Below are 27,095 nucleotides of genomic sequence, written 5' to 3'. Positions count from 1 at the left end.
TGGACCTGGGTGTGAACGCCGACGCCATATTTGGGCCTTAACGCGGACGCCATGGTCGACTATGAAATCGGGACGCGAATTTGAGGTTGGACCGTATGATTCGGACATCGAGACACCGACGCCATATTTGGACTTTAAACTTGGACGCTATACCTTAATGTTGCATCAGACTACCCTTTAAAGTGACGTCATACCCTTAAAAGTGGACGGTATATTCTCGAAAATGGACGAGAATTTGTCTTTGATAAACGCTTACCCAACCCCTAGGTAATAAGTCTGTGATAATTCTGAAAAGAATCTTCTACCTCTTAAATAATTAACTGCTTATACATGTTTATAACAACTGTAAGAATTCTCCAAGATATACTATTTATATTAATCAGAAAAACTGTCACTTAATGCAGTAGGCGGAGCTATTCCCGTGTAAAAAGAATTGGATTAAAATGTTTGATATCAATACATAAAATATTTGTCTTTATCTTTTTTATTTTTGGATTTCTTATCTTATTAACATGACAATCGTGAAACATTCAGTAGTATTGCTTTCTACGGAAGCCCATTTAGGACCTCCCAAAAGTATACAATTATTTGAATTCGAAATCACGAATTTAAATTGTTATCTCGAATTTTATAATTCGTTTTAACAGATTAAATTTGTGATAATGAATTGGTGAAACTCGTTATAACAGATCTTGTAATTCGTTATTAAGAATTAAATTCCTTATCACAATTTTTTGTAATTTGTGATAACCATAAATTCGTTATAACGATTTTATCGTTATAACGAATTGTAGAATTTGTTTAAACTGATTAAATTTGTGATAACGAATTTGTGGAATTCGTTATCACAGTTTTTATTGTAATTGGTAATTTCAGATTAAAATTCATTATCACAGATTTTTAGCTCACATGGCACACAGAATTAAAAGAGCTTTCTTCCTCACTCTGCACCCATCGCTGTTTATTACTTTTACAAAAATCATTAAAACCTTTTTGACAAAGTGAAACAAACTTGACCGCAATCAATTTAGTTTTAACGCATTTTACACTATACCTAGAAATTTTTGTCGTGTAAACGGTTGGGTTTATTAGCCAGCGACCCAGTTTACACACCGAAACTCTCCGGGGGGAAACTTGTCTAATTCTCATATTTCTGGACCGAAATATTTTTATTTTTTATTTTCTACCAAAGTTTTTTTAAGCGGTGAATATCATTAGTGTGTGTACCTGGATACATTTTACACAGATGCAACGGAAATAGTTTCGCCAAAATGGTTTATCGAAATGTAAACCTAGGGATGAAAATCTTAGGTTTTACACTTCGATTAATCATGTTGCCGAAACTAATTCTTTTGCTTCTGTGTAAAATATATTAATTGGCGATACACACGAAGGAAATCGCCTGTCTAAGAAGACTTTAAATTAAGAAAAAGGAATACAAATGTTACTGTCACGAATTGTGGGTATCAAACACATTTTTTATGCCCCCGCCGCTAGGCGTGGGAGAAGTTTAGTCTAGCCCTTGTCCGTCAGTCCAGTCCGTTTGTCGGGTACGCTCCCAGAAATGGTTTCCGTTTGCCTCAACCAAATGTTATAAATTCAACTTATACACTATGCCAATTACTAAAACACACAGATAAAATTTGAAATTGAAGGGCGTCTCTTTTATAGTTCGTGAGTTATGCCCTTTACAAATGGTCAAAGACGTAGTGCTTATTCTGTAATTTCCGCTCTCTACATTTAGTTTGACTCAACCAAATGTTATTGAATTAATACACAATGTTTATTAACACAAAACACTGAGTCTGATGATCAAGTTTGAAATTGGGTGACGTCACTTTTACCGTTCTGAACTTGTGCCCATTCAGCGCTAATTTACAAAAACAAAACAAAACCAACAAACAACCAAATTAAGTGTCCAATCAATTTTGCTAATTTTTAAAATAGAAATCGTTAAAACTAAATTGCTCGTGGTCAAGTTTGTTTAACTTTGACCAAAAGGTTTCAGTAAAGAGAAAAAAGCTCACTTAACCCTGTGTGCCAGGTGAGGTAGTTCAAATTTAGGTGAAAATGTTTTTAATCTGGAATCACAAATTACATTAAAAAAAAATGTGATAACAAATTCCACAAATTCGTTATCACGAATTTAATCCGTAATAACCATTTATACAATTCGTTATAACGATTTTAATTCGGTATCACACATTACAAAAAATTGTGATAACGAATTTAATTCGTAATAATTCGTAACGAATTACAAAATCTGATATAACGATTTCCAACAATTCGTTCTCACAAATTTAAGCTGTTATAACGAATTATAAAATTCGTAATAACGATTTAAACTCGTGATTTCGAATTCAAATTATATTTGTGGGAGGTCCTATGGGCGTCCGTAGCTTTCCGACTTATTTTAACCACTTAAATATCCTATGGTCCTGTTTAACATGACATCTCAAATAATTAGATTAAGAGATAAAGCACATCTGGTGATTAAAAATAAGTATCTTTATACACTTTCTTTCAATAACATGTTTACAGGTGTACACTTTTTTATTTGGTTCTAATTAACGGACACCAATTATAAAAATATAGTCTGTGACATTAAATAATTATCTTTATCTTTTAGATAAGCATGAGAACCGTAAACATTGAGTAGTATTGCATTCCAACTCATTTCAACCACATATAATTACTATCATATGATTAGGATTTCAACCCAAATGATTAACTAAAACCACGTGTGGTCATTTAAAATTGTTTCTCATTTAACATAATCTTAACTATATATTTGAAAATTCCACGGTCGTAGTTGGTTTTTATCTTCAAAAATACACGGATAATATATTTAATCAATCAATATTTATATACAAGGAGTTTGGATTGAGTTTACAGAATAGAGAATAATGGACGCAAAAATAAATAAAGAATGATATGGGCGAGTTTTGTTTATTTATTAAAAGCGAAAACTCGCTTTCATCCATCGTTTGAAAATAACGTACGTGGCAATTTCAAAGTGCGCCTTGCAAAACGCTATACGTTGGATGGATCGTGGGAATGTGCATTGAAGGTGTCGTTCATACCGGAATTAGAAGCCTAAATGAGAAGTATGTACTTCTGTTTCGATTTCGTGCACCAGTCGTACGTTAGGGAAAATCTCTCCATATTCTCCAGTCGATACGATTAAATGAAGATATCACGGACGTGACGTTTGGGAAACCAGTCTATTTCACGGTAACCAGGAATGAATTGTATCACATCGAATTTGTTTTGAGATACGATCATCTTCAAATATGTCGTCTAAAAGATGACCATGTATTTCTCTTGCTATATTTTCGAAGGAAGTGAAGTAAATCTATAAGAGGAAACTACTCACTGTCATTTAGGAAATTACGAGTATGTTTAATTGCAATATTTGCTGTAAAGTGTATGTGTGGCCGCACGATCTTCAAAGACATATAAGAAGTAAGCATTCTTCCGATGAGCCACTATACCACCCAGGTGTTACCCAGCAGCAGCAAAAGCAGCAACAGCAGCAGCAGAAAAAGAAGCAGCAGCAGCAAAAGCAGCAGCAGAAGGCTTTCGTGTTTAGACACCCTTTCACCATGATTGTGTCCGGTCCAACCTCCTGCGATAAAACGTATTTTATTTTATTGGTTTCAACACATAAAAAAAACTGTGAAGTCCTAGTCCAGACAGGATCGTTTGGTTGTATAAAAGGTGGCAACCTCATTACGAGGAAGTACAACGAACATGCAGTGCTTCCACGCGTTGAATTCATTCGTGGAATTCCTTTTGATCTCGAAAGGGACGATTTTTTCGATCCCAACATTCGAAACATGATCCTATTAGATGACCTCATGTCGACATCGGACAAAGACTCCAGAATAAATGATTTGTTTACGGAAGGGTGTCACCATAGGAATTTATCGGTCGTCGTTTTTAATCAGAATTTATACTTTGGCAAAGACCCCACCCAGAGACGAAACTGTCATTATCTCATTCTCTTTAATAACCGCATTGATCGACAGCCCATCGTGACTCTTGGCCGACAGATGTATCCTTCTCGAGGGGACTTCTTCTTCATCCGGAAATTTGAAGAGGCAAAGAGGACACCTTTCGGGTACTTTCTTGTTGACCTAAAAGCTAGAACACCAGAAGCCTCCAGATTGCACACAGAGGTCTTGCAGGTCGGTCAAGGAGAGACACCAGACGGACAGAGGGATGACGACCGTCTCTCGAATACTTTTGAAGACGATAGTTCGGTCTCATCAGACGAAGATATTGCCGACGAGAAAACACATAGTTCGTCAGAGGATGCTGAAACACGGAAAGATCTCATCGCCTGTCAGGATTGCGGAGTACTTAGTGTTTGCTCACCTACGTGGATTAGAAGCCCAACGTCAGCAAGGTTGTGGGAATAAAAACGGCATTGCCCTTAACGATGACCGGGAAAGATGAAGAGGATGCTTTGAGTGGATTGCCCGTGACCGTTTGCTGTGCAGAAGACTTGCCTAGATATGTGAGCGACAGGCTTAGAAGGTTTGTGGTCAATACGGACAACTGTGATCAAAAGGGGAGTCATTGGGTTGCATTTCATTTCCCCCGATCGGGTCCATCAGAATTTTTCGACTCCTTAGGACGATTACCGGAAAAGTACCAACGCTATTTCAGAAATGTACTCATCGTCAATGGACCGAAATACTGTGTGGTTTGCAATCAAATCCAACCCGATGATTCAGATACATGTGGCCTGTATTGCATTTATTACGTCAAATTGAGATGTCGGGACTCGAGATGAAGGACATTATCAACAACTTTTCATCCACTGAGACGATTCAGAATGACAGTAAACTCGTAGCTCTATTTGGTTAAATGAAAAATAATGATACAAAAAAAAAATAATGAAAAAAGAAAGAAAAAAAACAAGAAAAGAAAAAAAAATATTAAAACACCTACATGGATGTATAGCAGGTCTCAAGTCTTAAAAAACTCTTTCTAGGGTCACTAAAAGTATCCACCCTGGAGGGTAGCCTGGTCAAACATTAAGATATAGCGTCCAGGATTTAAGCCCAAATATGGCGTCGGCGTCCCGATGTCCGAGTAACATGGTCCAACCCGAAGTTTGCGTCTTGATTTCAGGGTCGACTATGGCGTCCGCTTTAAGGCCCAAATATGGCGTCGGCGTCTGCGCCAACTTTCGAATATGGCGTCAGCGTCCGACGTCCACCTTAATTGGGGTCATTCTGTCCCACACACACTACTGTTGTCTCATTGGCAATCATACAACATCTACTTTTTTATATTATATATATATTATCTATACGTATATATTTTCTATATACGAATTTTACATGTTTAGATAATGCAATGAAAATTCAGAAGATATGTGGTAATATTGCCAATGGGAAACTTATCCACCAAAGACAAACGAATGTGAATCAGCCATGAGTTACACATATGTATTCATGTAAAATTCTATTAAAACCCATTCCTGACTAGATGTGACGAAAAACGAAAACTAACAGCCCGATTAATGCTGAAACGATAAACGTAAAATCAATATCAAAGACAGCAACCAATAACAATACAGTGCTCCTATATATCGTCTACCAACAGTATTTATCTATACGGTTACCTACCGTCGGTGGTTAACATGCAATACAGTACTTCTATTTACCGTATATCAACAGTATTTGTCTATACGTACCGTCGGTGGTTAACATACAATATAGTGCTCCTATATACCGTCTATCAACAGTATTTGTCTATACCTACTGTCGGTAGTTAACATACAGTATAGTGCTCCTATACACCGTATATCAACAGTTAATCACCGACGGTAGGTATACACAAATACTGGTGATAGACGGTATATAGGAGCACTATATTGTATGTTAACTACCGACGGTATTTCTCTGTACCTACCGTCGGTGGTTAACATACAATATAGTGCTCCTATATACCATCTATCACTATTATTTGTCTATACCTACCGTCGGTGATTAACATACGATATAGTGCTATTATATATACCGTCTATCAAGAGTTTTAGTCTATACCTACTGTTGGTAGTTAACATACAATATAGTGCTCCTATATACCGTCTATCAACATTATTTGTCTATACCTACTGTCGGTAGTTAACATGCAATGTTGAAGGCCGTACTTTAACCTATAATGGTTTACTTTTTAAATTGTTATTTGTATGGAGAGTTGTCTCATTGTCACTCACACCATATCTTCCTATATCAATATAATGCTTCTATATACCGTCTATTATCAGTATTTTTCTAAACCTACCGTCGGTAGTTAACATGCGATATAGTGCTCCTATATACCGTCTACCAACAGTATTTATAATGAAATTGAAAACAGTGTGGCTGTGGCCATTGATTGACACATTAAATTCATCCATTGACTGGGACAATTAAGGTGAACGTTTGTATGTAACTACCACTGCTGACTATGTACTTTTTAAAGACACTTAAACTATGGGGTCACCAAAGGTTCTCAACAACTTAATAAAGTAATTCGAAAAACTAATCAGAAATAACACGATGTTTTGATTTATATCAATTATATAAATCAAAACATAAAGGTTATTCCTGATTAATTTTTTGAATTATTTTATTATTAAAGGCGTTAAGAAACCTTTGGTGACCCCACAGTTTAGATGTCTATCGTAGGTACGTCATGAACAGTGGTCGTTACAGACAAACGTTCATGTAAATTGTTCCAGTCAATGGATGAATTTAATGTGTAAATCAATGGCCACAGCCGCACTGTTTTGAATTTCATTCTATCTATACCTACCGTCGGTGGTTAACATGCAATACAGTACTCCTATTCACCGTATATCAACAGTATCTGTCTATACCTACTGTCGGTGGTTAACATACGAATTAGTACTCCTTTACACCGTCTATCAACAGTATTTGTCTATACCTACCGTTGGTGGTTAACATGCAATATAATGCTCCTATATACCGTCTATTATCAGTATTTTTCTAAACCTACCGTCGGTAGTTTACATGCGATATAGTGCTCCTATATACCGTCTACCAACAGTATTTATCTATACCTACCGTCGGTGGTTAACATGCAATACAGTACTCTTATTTACCGTATATCAACAGTATTTGTCTATACTTACTGTCGGTGGTTAACATACAATATAGTGCTCCTATATACCGTCTATCAACAGTATTTGTCTATACCTACTGTCGGTAGTTAACATACAATATAGTGCTCCTATATACCGTCTATCAACAGTATTTGTCTAATACCTACTGTTGGTAGTTAACGTACAATGTAGTGCTCCTATATACCGTCTATCAACAGTATTAGTCTATACCTACTGTCGGTAGTTAACATACAATATAGTGCTCCTATATACCGTCTATCAACAGTATTTGTCTATACCTACCGTCGGTGGTTAACATACAATATAGTGCTCCTATATACAGTCTATCAACAGTATTTGCCTATACCTACTGTCGGTAGTTAACATACAATATAGTGCTCCTATATACCGTCTATCACTAGTATTTGTCTATACCTACTGTCAGTAGTTAACATACAATATAGTGTTCCTATATACCGTCTATCAACAGTATTTGTCTATACCTACTGTCGGAAGGTAACATACAATATAGTGCACCTATATACCGTCTATCACCAGTATTTGTCTATACCTACTGTCGGTAGTTAACATACAATATAGTGCTCCTATATACCGTCTATCAACAGTATGTGTCTATACCTACTGTCGGTAGTTAACATACAATATAGTGCTCCTATATATCGTCTATCAACAGAATTTATCTATACTTACCGTCGGTGATTAACATGCAATAAAATGCTCCTATATACCGTCTATTATTATTTTTTTTTCTAAACCTACCGTCGGTAGTTAACATGCGATATAGTGCTCCTATATACCGTCTACCAACAGTATTTATCTATACCTACCGTCGGTGGTTAACATACAATATAGTGCTCCTATATACCGTCTATCAAGAGTTTTAGTCTATACCTACTGTTGGTAGTTAACATACAATATAGTGCTCCTATATACCGTCTATCAACAGTATTTGTCTATACCTACCGTCGGTGGTTAACATGCAATATAGTCCTCCTATATACTGTCTATCAACAGTATTTGTCTATACCTACCGTTGGTGGTTAACATGCCATACAGTACTCCAATATATCGTCTATCAATACTATTTTTCTCTACCTACCGTCGGTGGTTAACATATAATACAGTGCACCTATATACCGTCTATTATCAGTATTTTTCTAAACCTACCATCGGTGGTTAACATGCAATATAGTGCTCCTATATACCGTCTATCAACACTATGTTTCTAACCTGTTTCTATACCCACCGTCGGTGGTTAACATGCAATACAGTGCACCTATCTACCGTATATCAACAGTATTTGTCTATATCTATCGTCGGTGGTTAACATGCAATATAGTCCTCCTATATACTGTCTATCAACAGTATTTAGTCTATACCTACCGTCGGTGGTTAACATGACATATAGTACTCCTATATACCGTATATCAACAGTACCTGTTTATACCTACCATCGGTGGTTAACAAGCAATACAGTACTCCTATATACCGTATATCAAAAGTATTTGTCTATTATACCTACCGTCGGTGGTTAACGTAAAATATAGTGCTGTCTATTAAAATTATGTGTCTATACATACTGTCGGTGGTTAACATACAATAAAGTGCTCCTATAAACCGTCTATCAACAGTTTTCATTGATACCTACCGTCGATGGTCAATATAACGTATTATATGGTCCGTATATAGTGCTCATACATGTATATACCGTCTGTCAGAAGTATCTGAATTTACCTACCGTCGGTGGTTAACATACAATATAGTGCTCCTATATACCGTCTATCACCAGTATTTGTCTATACCTACCGTCGGTGATTAACATACGATATAGTGCTATTACATATACCGTCTATCAAGAGTTTTAGTCTTTACCTACTGTTGGTAGTTAACATACAATATAGTGCTCCTATATACCGTCTATCAACAGTATTTGTCTATACCTACTGTCGGTAGTTAATATACAATATAGTGCTCCTACATGTGTATATACCGTCTATCAACAGTATTTGTCTATACCTACCGTCGGTGGTTAACATACAATATAGTGCTCCTATATACCGTCTATCAAGAGTTTTAGTCTATACCTACTGTTGGTAGTTAACATACAATATAGTGCTCCTATATACCGTTATCAACAGTATTTGTCTATACCTACCGTCGGTGCATGGTTAACATGCAATATAGTCCTCCTATATACTGTCTATCAACAGTATTTGTCTATACCTACCGTTGGTGGTTAACATGCCATACAGTACTTCAATACATCGTCTATCAACAGTACCTGTCTATACCTACCATCGGTGGTTAACAAGCATTACAGTACTCCTATATACCGTCTATCAATACTATTTTTCTCTACCTACCGTCGGTGGTTAACATATAATACAGTGAACCTATATACCGTCTATTATCAGTATTTTTCTAAACCTACCATCGGTGGTTAACATGCAATATAGTGCTCCTATATACCGTCTATCAACACTATGTTTCTAACCTGTTTCTATACCCACCGTCGGTGGTTAACATGCAATACAGTGCACCTATCTACCGTATATCAACAGTATTTGTCTATACCTATCGTCGGTGGTTAACATGCAATATAGTCCTCCTATATACTGTCTATCAACAGTCTTTAGTCTATACCTACCGTCGGTGGTTAACATGACATATAGTACTCCTAAATACCGTATATCAACAGTACCTGTTTATACCTACCATCGGTGGTTAACAAGCAATACAGTACTCCTATATACCGTATATCAAAAGTATTTGTCTATACCTACCGTCGGTGGTTAACGTAAAATATAGTGCTGTCTATTAAAATTATGTGTCTATACATACTGTCGGTGGTTAACATACAATAAAGTGCTCCTATAAACCGTCTATCAACAGTTTTCATTTATACCTACCGTCGATGGTCAATATAACGTATTATATGGTCCGTATATAGTGCTCATACATGTATATACCGTCTGTCAGAAGTATCTGAATTTACCTACCGTCGGTGGTTAACATACAATATAGTGCTCCTATATACCGTCTATCACCAGTATTTGTCTATACCTACCGTCGGTGATTAACATACGATATAGTGCTATTACATATACCGTCTATCAAGAGTTTTAGTCTTTACCTACTGTTGGTAGTTAACATACAATATAGTGCTCCTATATACCGTCTATCAACAGTATTTGTCTATACCTACTGTCGGTAGTTAATATACAATATAGTGCTCCTACATGTGTATATACCGTCTATCAACAGTATTTGTCTATACCTACCGTCGGTGGTTAACATACAATATATTGCTCCTATATACCGTCTATCAAGAGTTTTAGTCTATACCTACTGTTGGTAGTTAACATACAATATAGTGCTCCTATATACCGTTATCAACAGTATTTGTCTATACCTACCGTCGGTGCATGGTTAACATGCAATATAGTCCTCCTATATACTGTCTATCAACAGTATTTGTCTATACCTACCGTTGGTGGTTAACATGCCATACAGTACTTCAATACATCGTCTATCAACAGTACCTGTCTATACCTACCATCGGTGGTTAACAAGCATTACAGTACTCCTATATACCGTCTATCAATACTATTTTTCTCTACCTACCGTCGGTGGTTAACATATTATAATACAGTGCACCTATATACCGTCTATTATCAGTATTTTTCTAAACCTACCATCGGTGGTTAACATGCAATATAGTGCTCCTATATACCGTCTATCAACACTATGTTTCTAACCTGTTTCTATACCCACCGTCGGTGGTTAACATGCAATACAGTGCACCTATCTACCGTATATCAACAGTATTTGTCTATACCTATCGTCGGTGGTTAACATGCAATATAGTCCTCCTATATACTGTCTATCAACAGTCTTTAGTCTATACCTACCGTCGGTGGTTAACATGACATATAGTACTCCTAAATACCGTATATCAACAGTACCTGTTTATACCTACCATCGGTGGTTAACAAGCAATACAGTACTCCTATATACCGTATATCAAAAGTATTTGTCTATACCTACCGTCGGTGGTTAACGTAAAATATAGTGCTGTCTATTAAAATTATGTGTCTATACATACTGTCGGTGGTTAACATACAATAAAGTGCTCCTATAAACCGTCTATCAACAGTTTTCATTTATACCTACCGTCGATGGTCAATATAACGTATTATATGGTCCGTATATAGTGCTCATACATGTATATACCGTCTGTCAGAAGTATCTGAATTTACCTACCGTCGGTGGTTAACATACAATATAGTGCTCCTATATACCGTCTATCACCAGTATTTGTCTATACCTACCGTCGGTGATTAACATACGATATAGTGCTATTACATATACCGTCTATCAAGAGTTTTAGTCTTTACCTACTGTTGGTAGTTAACATACAATATAGTGCTCCTATATACCGTCTATCAACAGTATTTGTCTATACCTACTGTCGGTAGTTAATATACAATATAGTGCTCCTACATGTGTATATACCGTCTATCAACAGTATTTGTCTATACCTACCGTCGGTGGTTAACATACAATATAGTGCTCCTATATACCGTCTATCAAGAGTTTTAGTCTATACCTACTGTTGGTAGTTAACATACAATATAGTGCTCCTATATACCGTTATCAACAGTATTTGTCTATATCTACCGTCGGTGCATGGTTAACATGCAATATAGTCCTCCTATATACTGTCTATCAACAGTATTTGTCTATACCTACCGTTGGTGGTTAACATGCCATACAGTACTTCAATACATCGTCTATCAACAGTACCTGTCTATACCTACCATCGGTGGTTAACAAGCATTACAGTACTCCTATATACCGTCTATCAATACTATTTTTCTCTACCTACCGTCGGTGGTTAACATATAATACAGTGAACCTATATACCGTCTATTATCAGTATTTTTCTAAACCTACCATCGGTGGTTAACATGCAATATAGTGCTCCTATATACCGTCTATCAACACTATGTTTCTAACCTGTTTCTATACCCACCGTCGGTGGTTAACATGCAATACAGTGCACCTATCTACCGTATATCAACAGTATTTGTCTATACCTATCGTCGGTGGTTAACATGCAATATAGTCCTCCTATATACTGTCTATCAACAGTCTTTAGTCTATACCTACCGTCGGTGGTTAACATGACATATAGTACTCCTAAATACCGTATATCAACAGTACCTGTTTATACCTACCATCGGTGGTTAACAAGCAATACAGTACTCCTATATACCGTATATCAAAAGTATTTGTCTATACCTACCGTCGGTGGTTAACGTAAAATATAGTGCTGTCTATTAAAATTATGTGTCTATACATACTGTCGGTGGTTAACATACAATAAAGTGCTCCTATAAACCGTCTATCAACAGTTTTCATTTATACCTACCGTCGATGGTCAATATAACGTATTATATGGTCCGTATATAGTGCTCATACATGTATATACCGTCTGTCAGAAGTATCTGAATTTACCTACCGTCGGTGGTTAACATACAATATAGTGCTCCTATATACCGTCTATCACCAGTATTTGTCTATACCTACCGTCGGTGATTAACATACGATATAGTGCTATTACATATACCGTCTATCAAGAGTTTTAGTCTTTACCTACTGTTGGTAGTTAACATACAATATAGTGCTCCTATATACCGTCTATCAACAGTATTTGTCTATACCTACTGTCGGTAGTTAATATACAATATAGTGCTCCTACATGTGTATATACCGTCTATCAACAGTATTTGTCTATACCTACCGTCGGTGGTTAACATACAATATATTGCTCCTATATACCGTCTATCAAGAGTTTTAGTCTATACCTACTGTTGGTAGTTAACATACAATATAGTGCTCCTATATACCGTTATCAACAGTATTTGTCTATACCTACCGTCGGTGCATGGTTAACATGCAATATAGTCCTCCTATATACTGTCTATCAACAGTATTTGTCTATACCTACCGTTGGTGGTTAACATGCCATACAGTACTTCAATACATCGTCTATCAACAGTACCTGTCTATACCTACCATCGGTGGTTAACAAGCATTACAGTACTCCTATATACCGTCTATCAATACTATTTTTCTCTACCTACCGTCGGTGGTTAACATATTATAATACAGTGCACCTATATACCGTCTATTATCAGTATTTTTCTAAACCTACCATCGGTGGTTAACATGCAATATAGTGCTCCTATATACCGTCTATCAACACTATGTTTCTAACCTGTTTCTATACCCACCGTCGGTGGTTAACATGCAATACAGTGCACCTATCTACCGTATATCAACAGTATTTGTCTATACCTATCGTCGGTGGTTAACATGCAATATAGTCCTCCTATATACTGTCTATCAACAGTCTTTAGTCTATACCTACCGTCGGTGGTTAACATGACATATAGTACTCCTAAATACCGTATATCAACAGTACCTGTTTATACCTACCATCGGTGGTTAACAAGCAATACAGTACTCCTATATACCGTATATCAAAAGTATTTGTCTATACCTACCGTCGGTGGTTAACGTAAAATATAGTGCTGTCTATTAAAATTATGTGTCTATACATACTGTCGGTGGTTAACATACAATAAAGTGCTCCTATAAACCGTCTATCAACAGTTTTCATTTATACCTACCGTCGATGGTCAATATAACGTATTATATGGTCCGTATATAGTGCTCATACATGTATATACCGTCTGTCAGAAGTATCTGAATTTACCTACCGTCGGTGGTTAACATACAATATAGTGCTCCTATATACCGTCTATCACCAGTATTTGTCTATACCTACCGTCGGTGATTAACATACGATATAGTGCTATTACATATACCGTCTATCAAGAGTTTTAGTCTTTACCTACTGTTGGTAGTTAACATACAATATAGTGCTCCTATATACCGTCTATCAACAGTATTTGTCTATACCTACTGTCGGTAGTTAATATACAATATAGTGCTCCTACATGTGTATATACCGTCTATCAACAGTATTTGTCTATACCTACCGTCGGTGGTTAACATACAATATAGTGCTCCTATATACCGTCTATCAAGAGTTTTAGTCTATACCTACTGTTGGTAGTTAACATACAATATAGTGCTCCTATATACCGTTATCAACAGTATTTGTCTATATCTACCGTCGGTGCATGGTTAACATGCAATATAGTCCTCCTATATACTGTCTATCAACAGTATTTGTCTATACCTACCGTTGGTGGTTAACATGCCATACAGTACTTCTATACATCGTCTATCAACAGTACCTGTCTATACCTACCATCGGTGGTTAACAAGCATTACAGTACTCCTATATACCGTCTATCAATACTATTTTTCTCTACCTACCGTCGGTGGTTAACATATAATACAGTGCACCTATATACCGTCTATTATCAGTATTTTTCTAAACCTACCATCGATGGTTAACATGCAATATAGTGCTCCTATATACCGTCTATCAACACTATGTTTCTAACCTGTTTCTATACCCACCGTCGGTGGTTAACATGCAATACAGTGCACCTATATACCGTATATCAACAGTATTTGTCTATACCTATCGTCGGTGGTTAACATGCAATATAGTCCTCCTATATACTGTCTATCAACAGTATTTAGTCTATACCTACCGTCGGTGGTTAACATGACATATAGTACTCCTATATACCGTATATCAACAGTACCTGTTTATACCTACCATCGGTGGTTAACAAGCAATACAGTACTCCTATATACCGTATATCAAAAGTATTTGTCTATACCTACCGTCGGTGGTTAACGTAAAATATAGTGCTGTCTATTAAAATTATGTGTCTATACATACTGTCGGTGGTTAACATACAATAAAGTGCTCCTATAAACCGTCTATCAACAGTTTTCATTTATACCTACCGTCGATGGTCAATATAACGTATTATATGGTCCGTATATAGTGCTCATACATGTATATACCGTCTGTCAGAAGTATCTGAATTTACCTACCGTCGGTGGTTAACATACAATATAGTGCTCCTATATACCGTCTTTTAACAGTATTTCTTTATACCTACCGTCGGTGGTTAACGTAAAATATAGTGCTCCTTTATATACCTTCTTTCAATAGTATTTCTTTATACCTACTGTCGGTGGTTAACAAAGAATTTAGTGCTCCTATATACCGTCTATCAACCGTATTTGTCTATACCTACCGGCGGTTGTTATCAAAACAAACTATTTTCAATCGACAGTCCAAAGTTTCGTATCTATACTTCACTCTGAATGACCGATGACATTTTTAGTTTTCTCCCTGAACTTGTCTGAAATATTTGCGGCTGTACTGATGGCAAACAACAATCAATCAATTTCTTAAAGTACTTCTTAATCTAAATCATATATTATTTTTTAATCTAACAAGTGTGGACACAGATGAGTGTGGATAGTATGTTTGAATGTTTGACAGTGTTTTATGATAAATGTAGTTCTATGATTTTCCTATATGTGTTATTAACTGTGTTGCACGATGACAACCAACCGGAGCATTAGGAGTATTGTTTATTTTATATTTAGTTTAGTTTTTATGTTCAAGACAGGCATGGAAGAGACACTAATTGCATTAGTTACCAAATGATTATGATAGAATATGTTCCACATCTTTGATTTTGGATACATTTTATAGCTAGGACAGCAACACATAATAGGTTAAATTTTTCGTGATTTTTTTAAATTGGGAGATGATATCTGAGAACATGATATAAGGAGCCTGTAATTCAGTAGTTGTCGTTTGTTTATGCGTTACATATTCGTTTTTTCTTTATTTTTTGTACATAAATAAGCCTGTTATCAGTGGTTATTTTTCTCCTTTGAATTGTTTCACATTGTCATTTTTAGACCTTTTATAGCCGACTATGCTGCATTAGCTTTGCTCATTGTTGAAGGTTGTGTGGCGACCTGTAATTGTTAATTTCTATGTCATTTTGGTCTGTTGTGGAGAATTGTCTCATTGGCAATCATATCACATCTTTTTTTATATGTATTTGCTAACTATTTGTATGGTTCTATTTATATATACTGAGTGCCAATGAAAATGCAACACTTGGTTTTTCAAAAATAAAATTTATATTAGAAATCATGATCTTTCAAAATGAATTGTTCTTGAAAATTAACAATTCTAACAATAGATCGACATCAAACAAAAATGTTTCATTGTCATCTTTCGGGCGCAATAGATAAACGAAACATCCAATGTCGAATCATCAAATCACAGTCCTAACAAAAAATTGTGCAGCGCAATCTCGACAGCGCCGTGGAATTGATCATTCCGGACGTTTAATGTGATCTCGAGGCATGTTATTCCACTTGTCCCGCAAAGCAAACTCAAGCTGACTTTTTGATATTGGTGGTGGTTTTCATCGTCTAAACCATGTCAAATCTGATGCAAAATTTGCTCTATCGGACCTAAATCTGGCGAAACGCATGACTTTTGGCCAAGGCGGGTGCCAAACGTCTATGTAACCACCACTGACTATTTTTGGTACATAATGAATGATTTTTGGTCTACAGAATTCGATGTTTACACCAGACGGCCGTTAAGATGTCGCCTGTGGTGCTCTTTAACTGTTGAATTTCTGCGCAAATGGTGCTTTACTGAAATTGCTCCAGAGGATCTACCGTGACCACCATTGAACTCTCGTGAACTTTGGACATCCATCAGAGTCGATATCGGATATGTTATTAATCTAACCAGTAATATGTGATCGGTGAATGTACGTATGACAATTACGCCAATTTTGAAAAAGCATATTTTTTTTCATTTGCGCACATTGACATTTTTTAATTTGCGCCAAATTGATTCGAAAGGTTAGGTCTGATAAATTTAGATGATAAAATTAAACTTGTTTAACCAAACGCAGCAATTCAATGAACACAAGCTACAATATAGATAAATGTGTGTATAGACACATGTTGAGCTCATGGGTATCATCATTTAATCACACTTCTGGTACCCGAACATTTACTTTCATATATGGAACCGATGCCATAAAGAAAAAAACAGGCTTTAACTTATAAAAATTTTGATAAAAAAGGGGATGCTTTATTGTAGGGAAGATATCACAAGGTTGCAGTTCAACAGAAGTGTTGCATGACAATACTCAGTTAAAAAAGATTTGTGCATATGCAAATGTGCTTTTTATGTCAAACAGTTACAATCTTATTTTATAAAGTGCTACTTCAAGTATGATGTACACTTGCAATTGCAATAAACTTATCCTGCTTTCAATCCCCCTCCTTCTCCCCGTCACGTGTGAGCAAGTGGCAGGTGGCAAAAGGCCAGAAGGAATATTTGTGTTATTATATAAATAAATTCTATACATCTTATATGCCTCATGACTTGTGTTTACCTGTTAATTTGTGCAAATGAAGAAAATAAATTTGGCGCAAAGAAATAAAAAAAAAAAAGGCGCTAATTAAGTGCAGATTGGCGCAAATGGAAAAAGCCGAAGCAAATATAATCTTTTCTCGCATCAAGATTTCAAGATTTTATTCATAACCTCAGACACATACTTGTGTACAAGAGGACAATAATATATACAACCATATTAAAATAATATATAGCGAGACAGGACAAACGAAACACAAATACATAGTATATTTTAAAAGACAATTGGTATAATTAGATTAAGTATTTTATGATTTTCTTCACGAAAATTGATAATTTCCTTTGAACTTGTACGTTACATATAGACAACAAGCCAGTGAATTTCTTCTTGCTTGGATTCATTACATAGTGATTTGGTACAAACTTTGATCTAAGAGCAGAAACATCAGCATTTTTGCAGGTAAACAATATATGAAACTCATCCCCTATTCCCTCATTACATAATGTACATATTCTATTTTCCCTCGCGATACCCGCCCATCTACCCGTCTCAATAGGTAACTTCAAATTCGAGCATCGAAGTTTAGATATGTAATATCTGTCCTTGGGTAATAATCGCAATAGATACGGTTCCAAACCAAACTCGAGTTTGAATAAAGAAAAGAATTCACCCCTATCAGATCAAATTGGTGTTTTCTTTCTTTTTTTCGTTCAGTTTCATCTAGTCCATTTGTTCATTTGACTCTGTCTCCATCACGACTAGGATGCATTTTAATTTATAATGTAAAGTCGTTCAGGTTTTTGTTTTATTATATAAAAAAAGAAGATATGCCATGATTGCCAATGAGACAACTCTCTAAAAGAGACAAAGTGACACCGGAATTAACTATTAAAAAAACCTTTAACAGATCACGGTACGCTGACGGTACAGATGTCTGTAAATTCAGAAATTAATGCGAGGTTTTTATTATTGCGACAATAATTAAGACTCGCATTTTGAAGTATTGCGTTTGAATTAATCAATCAAAATCTCATTTCAGGCTATAATGACACTCATCGCATTAAATATTTAACAATTGCACGCAACAAATTTACATTCAAAAATTTGATGTATATTTGACAAGATTAGTTCGTTTAAAGTTGCCGAAAATTCTATAATTAGTGTATTATTCTCCCAAGTTTATTTGAAAAGGTATAATTCCTCTATACAAATGGCAAAATCTTTCATAAAATATCCAGTAAGTTGGATAAACGTTTACCAAATCATCCCAATACAGTTTGATTTATATATTCACTTTGCTATTCCGTTCTTGCACAGTGATATAGTTCATTTTGCGTCATTCCATATTCTAGCAAAGGGAGATTATCTAAGCATCACCGTTACATCAGTAATAGCTCTCGTACATAAAATAGTTAGCTCGAACTGTATGATCCTGTGTGAATCTGATCTTTATATTAAAAGTGCATAAATGGTTCACATATGGGTCTTATTTAAAAATTAAACAGTATCAAAACAATAAGTGCTTTATAATATAACCAAATAGGCATGCAAAAAAGAATCAATAGGCAAAATATGCTTGTCTACCGTCTAATTCTGATTGCTAATATTTACTGTATTGTACATAGCTCAATTCCATTCCATTCCATTCAATTTTATTTATTTTTTAATTTTCAGCAGAAAACAGTATTTCTAACAATTATATTGAATTAATTTGATATGACGTTGACACACGGTAATCACTCTCATGTTTTTATTTACATCGCTGTCAATCATCCGGTAAAGATGAATATTCATTACTACCCTCGGTAGTTAACGTCCCTCGATGGTTAACTTTAAGTGCCTACCACATTAAACAACAACAATTACCTGTAACTCGCACGTCTTTTTGAAGTCCTCGATAATTTCTGAGTCTCTTTTTCTTTTAGCATTTAATGAGTTAATCAATTCATCTGCAGAATGTGTGATTTCCTCTCGCGAGAATTCACAAGGAACTAGATCCTTTAGTGACTTCATTGCTTTATGTGCTGCAGCCAGTGATGCTAGATTCGAGGATTTTGAACAAATGTTTCCTAACTCTCTACAACAGGAAAATATCATTTTTTTAATTATGTTGTAACAATATATATAATTTTTAGTTATAACTGAATCATAAATTAATGTGGGATGCCACCGATCTTGAAACTAAAAAAACAAAAAGTTTAACTTAAGTTAAATGTTTAACATATGAATTAGCTATATTTCATGCTTAATAAATAAATAAAATGGTATAGTGTTATAATTCGACAAGAGTAGCATTTATCTCCTCCTTCAAGCACTAACTTAACCCCCTGTTCATAATTTGTTCATTCTGAGAAGATTTTTCAAATATTCACCTCGGAGGCTTACAAAACCTTTGAGTGGACTTATTGGGAGGGGATGCAGTTGCGGTGCTGTTGTCGGGTCATTGAGGATTGCATATTTTGGCGTTGATGTTGAGTCACTGATAGGGTCTTTGCATCGGAACTGGGCACATTTGTTCTGAAAACAGTTGTTGGCATGACACGGATTGTGTTCTTCTCATGTATGTTATGATGGTATGATACTAGACCCCTGGCGGGAAGGATTGTGCCTGGTGTTCATATGATGAGATCATAATCTTTCAGTCAGTTTAATTGAAGTCTGGAGCTGGCATGTCAGTTAACTGCTGGTGGTCTGTTGTTGTTTATGTATTGTTGTCATTTTGTTTATTTTCTTTGGTTACATCTTCTGACATCAGACTCGGACTTCTCTTGAACTGAATTTTAATGTGCGTATTGTTATGCGTTTACTTTTCTACATTGGTTAGAGGTATAGGGGGAGGGTTGAGATCTCACAAACATGTTTGACCCCACCGCATTTTTGCGCCTGTCCCAAGTCAGGAGCCTCTGGCCTTTGTTAGTCTTGTATTATTTTAATTTCAGTTTCTTGTGTACAGTTTGGAAATTAGTATGGCGTTCATTATCACTGGACTAGTATATATTTGTTTAGGGGCCAGCTGAGGGACGCCTCCGGGTGCGGGAATTTCTCGCTGCATTGAAGACCTGTTGGTGACCCTCTGCTGTTGTTTTTTATTTGGTCGGGTTGTTGTCTCTTTGACACATTCCCCATTTCCATTCTCAATTTTATATTCTCGTGGGATCATGTTAATTTGATTAATATTGATTCGGTTTATTTAGTTTTGGGTACTTTTAATGTTACCATTATGCACATTGGGAGACGTGGAATTATTGCCAATGAGACCAATTTCCACGAGATACCACCTGACACAGATGTAAACGACTATAGGAACAGTAAACAGCCTTCGACAATGAGCAAAAACTTACCGTATAGTAAGTTATAAGAGGCCTGGCATAAAAATATGTTGAACAATTTTAGTATTTTTTCCACAGTATAAATAATTAACTTTGAATTATTTAAAACAAAACTACATTAGGGGAACGGTATTTGTAAGCAATTGTGTGTCAAATGAAATGAAAGACCGAACTTTATCAAGTTTAGTTATAAACTATGTTTCATAAAAATACAAAGAATAGGTAGGGCCGCAGTTTCTGTAAAAAACATCTAGCAAATATACTTTTCTTCATTACATTACTGAGTTGCAGCAAATAATTTTGCACCCAATTTATTATTTTTGTCGAAGGAAAAATTGTTTAAATATACAAACTTCTGTTTGTCATAAAATTCATAACTGTGTGTTAACTGTGTAACATTCAACTGTGTAACAGTCAGTTACTATATTTCTTTTTAAATCGAACACTTTATATCCAAATTTCGTTTTGTCCAAGGTAAGTTGTGGGCCTCTTGTCTAATGAAGAATCAGAAGTATGCCTTATTGCAGTTCATCGAGTTACTGAAACCTGAAATCTATTTCGTGACCAATTAAGTTTTCAACACATGCATGTATAGTTGAATATCATAGTCGATTTTAGACCTTGTTTATGTATAAAGAAAGCGAAACATACTCTGTTTGGTTTTGTGAATCATCAGTTTGGTCGTTATTTACATCAAGAACTTCAATCTGGACATCATTGTGTTCCCCACAGGAATATTGTTTGGTGTTATCTGCTTCCATAGTCTGGAATAAAATATGTCTTTAATATAAAGTGTGAGAGTACAGTAGTGGATTCATCATTTTCGAAACTTTAGCTCGGATAAGAAACTGTTTATAGACATATCCTCAGCGCTTTATAAAATAACAAGACTTTGTATATTACTTTTGTTAACTTGTCCTGCTTATTTAACACATGCTAGGCCTCCATCTATACAAACCTAATAGATGAATGATCTCATGGTAACGTGCTCACTGAGAGTGGGGGAGGTCGTGGATCCCCAGATTGGGTAAAACCAAAGACTTTAAATCTGACAGTTACCGCTTTTCGTCAAGTACTAAGGATGGGATCGGAGAATAAAAGGTGTTATGTCTTCCCATAAACTACTCACTTAGTACCTCATGTGCTAACACCGTACACGTTAAACATCCGACTGCGCATATCGGTCTTATAAACAGCAGGGCATACATGGTCATTACCGCTGCTGGTGGACTGTCAGTCCCGAAGGTATGTTCAGCTCAGTAATCAATACTTCGGTGTACTAACATGCTTTATAGCGAACTTTATATAAAATTGACTGATTATAAATTAAGTCTTATGTTTCAACTTCCTCAGGCAAAGTTGACCTAAATGCCTAATGGATTTGGCTTTTATTTTTTATGTCCTCTTTTGTCATATATTAGTTCACTTCATTGGCAATCATACAACATCTTCTTTTTTTATCTATACATTACTGTAAATTATTTAAGATATTTTAATACAGAAAAAGGGATATACAAACCAGATGGCTTGCAGTACTTTTGATTGGAATTTAAAAGCAAGAGAGACTTAATGAGATATTAATTCGCTGTCTGTCATATTCATGAGCACCGATTCGACTTTAATTTTCATAATTGATAGTATAACATACAAAAACGTGGATTCAAGTAAAAAAAAATTCACAAGAAGTAATTAACAACGCAAAGACTCGTTATAACTTATCAACAATTCGTGTGTAATTTTGACAAATGAGACCTTCCGAATTAGACTCAGTAACACGTATATACCTTCCTTAGCACAATGGGTGTCACGTATGAAGCAGTATATGCTTACCCTTCCGCAGCACCTGGAATGAGCGCCGGTTTTAACTTTTAAGTGGGTTCGTGTTTCTCAGTCTTTAGTTTTCTATGTTGTGTTTTTGTACTGTTGTTTGTCTTGTTTTCTGTTTTCTGTTTTTGTCATGTTATTGTCAGTTTGTTTCCGATCAATGAGCTTGACTATCACTTTGGTCTGCATATAGTCCAAAAAAGGCCCTGATATGAACATGAATATAGATAGGCTAACAACTTTAACAAGCACTTGCAAGCATACAATGACGATTTTATATGTTTGTTTGATTTTATGTTATAGATATATAAATGATGTGTGTGTGTGCCAAATTGAAATGAGTCTTCCTGGTTTCTTCCTGGTTTCATTTTTTAATTTTAAACACAAAAAATGCGTTAGTGAACACACTTAGCAAATACACGGCCGACACTCGGCTAACCGAGAGATTGGTCGGTTAATCTATATTGAGTATGCGGCTATATCGGCGGTTGGTCTGTTAATTGGGTTGGCTAAAGTCTGTTAATCAGGTGTTGTCGAGAAAATCATTGAAAGTTCAGCATGTTTCATTGCATAACTTTCTAAATATATTTTCATCATAAAAAGTATTCATGTCTAACAAAACAATTCAATGTACTGAATTCAGTGGTGTAATTATTTTTTTTCTAGCTTCGATGTACGATCTATAAAATAAAAAGGCGGGTTACTCAACAATAAATTTTTACACATTTTACACACATAAAATGTACACAAAATGACACATTGGTTAAATTTACTTGCATTTAATATTTTGAACATCGAAAAAAGAAAGGCATTATGTTTGTTAACCATATTGATATCATTGTGTGAAAAATCTACACGAAAATCTGTATTTTGGTGACATAAATCAGTCTTTATTTATAACCTGGTCTGTTAATGGGTCGGATGTATAAAACCCGGTCTGTTAATTGGTCTGTTAAGAGTTATGAATGGCAATACAAGTATAATTTTATTGCTATATGGGGTGTTATCGAATCAAATGAGTAGGCTTAAGACGAGCGGCTAAAATATACGAAAACAACACATGAGCAATGAAACATAACATATACATATATACGGAAACAACACATGAAATTGAAAATTGATAAAAATGGTTTCAAAAAGTGTAATATTAAAGTAATATTAATTTCATCCAAGAATGATCGCATATATCATATTGATTCTGTTAAATTGTCATGAATGGCACATATTGTCATCTACATTGGTAACCAGTATATAAATCAGAGATAAACGTCGTAATGTAACTAAACATCAGTAAGTAAAATATATTGGGATGACAAATTATGAAAAATAAAGAAAGAATAATGAGTAAGATAAATAAAATGTAGAAAAAAATGACATAACAATTTAAAGAATACAGATATAAACAATACCCCCAATCCGGACCCTCATGGTATACACGAGAATCTGGATGGAAACGCAGAATATAGAATAATATATAAGGACAGTAGAGAGTGATACTTTTGCTAAAAACGAGAGAAAAATAATACTTGTTTAAGAATACACACATGAAACACCGATGGCTGTTGAAACAGTAACGGATTGCGATGTACTTATATTGGTGACAAATTCTAGAAGTTTACATGCGGACAACTATGGTGGCAGGTTAATGCCATTTTGCGTTTTAGCGCTTTAGCGTTTTCGCCTTACATATTCTATATGGCGAAAACGCGAAATTGCGAAGTCGAAAACGAGAAAACGCGAAACCGATTTCTCGTTTTCGACTTCGCGTTTTCGCGTTTTCGCGATTTCGCGTTTTCGCCCTATAGAATATGAAAGGCGAAATCGTGAAAACGTGAAATGGTCTTCACCGGCCACTATAGACAACTTTGGTTCTCCTCTCAATTATGTAGAAAGGAACTAAACGGAATAAAATGAATTGAAACTTAAAATAACCAAATGTAACTGCATTCGCTCCTTTCCGTTTACTTCTTTAGAGTGATTTGTAAACAACATATGATTAAGTAATAAAAGAAAAGAAACAATTGGATGATGCTGACGAATTAGGGTTTAACGTCCAGTAACAAATATCATGTTCATATGTGAACGAGAACACGTTATATGTACCCTGTGTTGTATTAGAAAGACACTTTCAGTCGGAATTGAGAACGTGCTACTTCGAACAGACACAAAAATTAAGGCTGATTGAAAATGTCAATAAAAAATTCATGCATATTCCAGAGGCCAATCCATATCACGCTATATTGAAGTGACACACCCTTCAATAAAATGCAAAGAAAGTCAAAATAAAAATGCTCTTTCTAGGATACTGTGGCACCGTATTGTCATTTTTGTTTACTCAGGAACATCTCAGTTTAAATTTTTCAAGGGGAAAATATAAAGGTAGCAAAATTATTGTCGTGGCTAAATAACTCTTAACTGACACAATTTCAATTGTCCAACCCATTAACAGACTTTATTCCCATAATTTTCACTAAAACGTGGTAATATTCACGTTATTTTACAATTATGAAATATTAACTAATGTCAATTTATTTTTTAGAACCACAGTACTATTTTTTGTTCTTTAAATGATATCTAAATTTGTTTGCTTCGCCTTTTATTAAAAAAATTGCTATGCGTATAAGCATAAATACTACATACTTGCGCGACGCCTTTTAGTTTTACTGAAAACTGCGCAGACTAAGAAATATTTTTACAAGTGCAAAATGTTCTATGATAGATATCATTTTGTCAGACACTTTTCTTTTTTTTATTTGGTTTTTATAACATGCCAAAAATCTGTATATTTAATAGAGTTTAACATTAAATTAAGCGTTTTACTCTTAACAGACCTATAACCAACCCGATTAACAGACCAATCGCCGATATAGCCGCATACTCAATATAGATTAACCGACCAATCTCTCGGTTAGCCGAGTGTCGGCCGTGAAATACACCAATCTAATTGAAATATTGATTACCGATTTCGTTAAGCCCTTCAACGAGTAAACGAGCTACAATAGATCTGAAAATTTATAAGATTGCACATGCATAACCCTTTTCCAGCTAAGCCTAACGGTCGAATTAAAGGTTGCACTGCATGAATGCGGATTCAAATGAGGAAGTTTTAATGTTTTGTCAAAATTGTAGCCACATGAAATGTCCTTGTGTTTGAACATATTATGCAAAAAGATAACACTAATACAGTATAGATCCCCCCTTTTTATGCCTGGTGAATGGACAAACCCACAAAACAAAGTTTAGGGTAACTGCATGATAAATGATTCTAAATAGAAAAAGAGGCTATATACAATAGAAAAGTTTTTTGGCTTAAGAATGATTGTCGCACTGGTCAACAGACAACTTCAACGTATCCAGGTACTAACTTACAGAAACTTAACACCGCGTCACCAGGTTTCGTTTCGAATCATGATCAATCATGGTCGGTTGCCTATTACATTTCATTTTTTAATGACTTTGTCGCAATATTAAACGGTCCGATATAAAACCAAGTTTACACCATCGGAAATGCCTTTCATAAAGGACTTTGCGTTTTGAATTTTCCGGCTTGGCCGAGTTCAGTATTTTTGTTATGCTAAAATTTACTTTCAAAGTCAAGAAAGTGGCTGTCCGTGGAGTTTATTATCAGTCGGAAAGCAAGCCCTTAGAAACGTCCATTGTTGCTACTTTCTTAAGACAAATCTTCAATCTTCAATCTTTGTCGTGATGACAGAGTAATCTCTCTTGTAAATTATCCTCTCTTGTAAAATAATTATCACAAATGTAGTTTCTCCTTTGTACTTATATATTGTAGGTGGCGCTTTAAAAATATTATAGAATTATTGTATGAAGTGAAATAAATTTAAAAAATGGTTTATTAGGTTATTGAAATGGCATGAAAAATTAAAAATATAAAAAATTTAAAGAAATTTGCATCAAATTATCCACTAAAACGGTTTGTTTCCTCTATGTACTCCGCTAATAGTTGATTGATATTTTCTGCATTTGGCAAATTGATTGTTAATAAATTGTCTAGATCTGTTGGAATTTGTCCAATAAGACAAACAATGGGACTCATGTCATGAATGGTAAAAAAATCAACAAATCAACAAATCAACAAAATTATCTACTAAAAGAACGATTATGAATATAAGATGAATAAAATATGTATGTCCAATAAACTTAAAAAATGTAAAATGCAAGAAGTGAAGGAAAAAACAATTACCTTAGTAAATATAAGGAACTGGGAATCTTCTGCTTATATTTCAGTCACTGGAAAATTCGTATTCTCCGCCATATGCAACTTTACGGGATTGCTTATTGTTAGGGACAGGTAAGATTATTTTACAACTTGTTATTTCCTATATTTTTGTCCCGAAACTTTATATATCT

General features: G+C 35.2%; 1 protein-coding gene across 1 annotated transcript in view; it reads right to left on the bottom strand.

Moving 5' to 3' along the window:
- The window catches only part of LOC139503111 (synaptonemal complex central element protein 2-like), a 57,790-nt gene extending 30,709 nt beyond the window's left edge, over positions 1-27,081 (bottom strand). Inside the window, exons 1-3 of the mRNA XM_071292815.1 lie at positions 26,929-27,081; positions 21,552-21,664; positions 19,438-19,648 (exon numbers count right to left, since the gene is read on the bottom strand). Of these exons, the coding sequence (XP_071148916.1) occupies positions 19,438-19,648; positions 21,552-21,661 (321 nt within the window). The 5' untranslated portion in view covers positions 21,662-21,664; positions 26,929-27,081. The remainder of the gene's footprint in view (positions 1-19,437; positions 19,649-21,551; positions 21,665-26,928) is intronic.
- Positions 27,082-27,095: the final 14 nt, after the last annotated feature.

This window comes from Mytilus edulis, chromosome 1 (genome assembly GCF_963676685.1).
Source record: "Mytilus edulis chromosome 1, xbMytEdul2.2, whole genome shotgun sequence".
Taxonomy (NCBI): Eukaryota; Metazoa; Mollusca; class Bivalvia; order Mytilida; family Mytilidae; genus Mytilus; species Mytilus edulis.
This window is presented reverse-complemented; position numbering and strand designations above follow the sequence as displayed.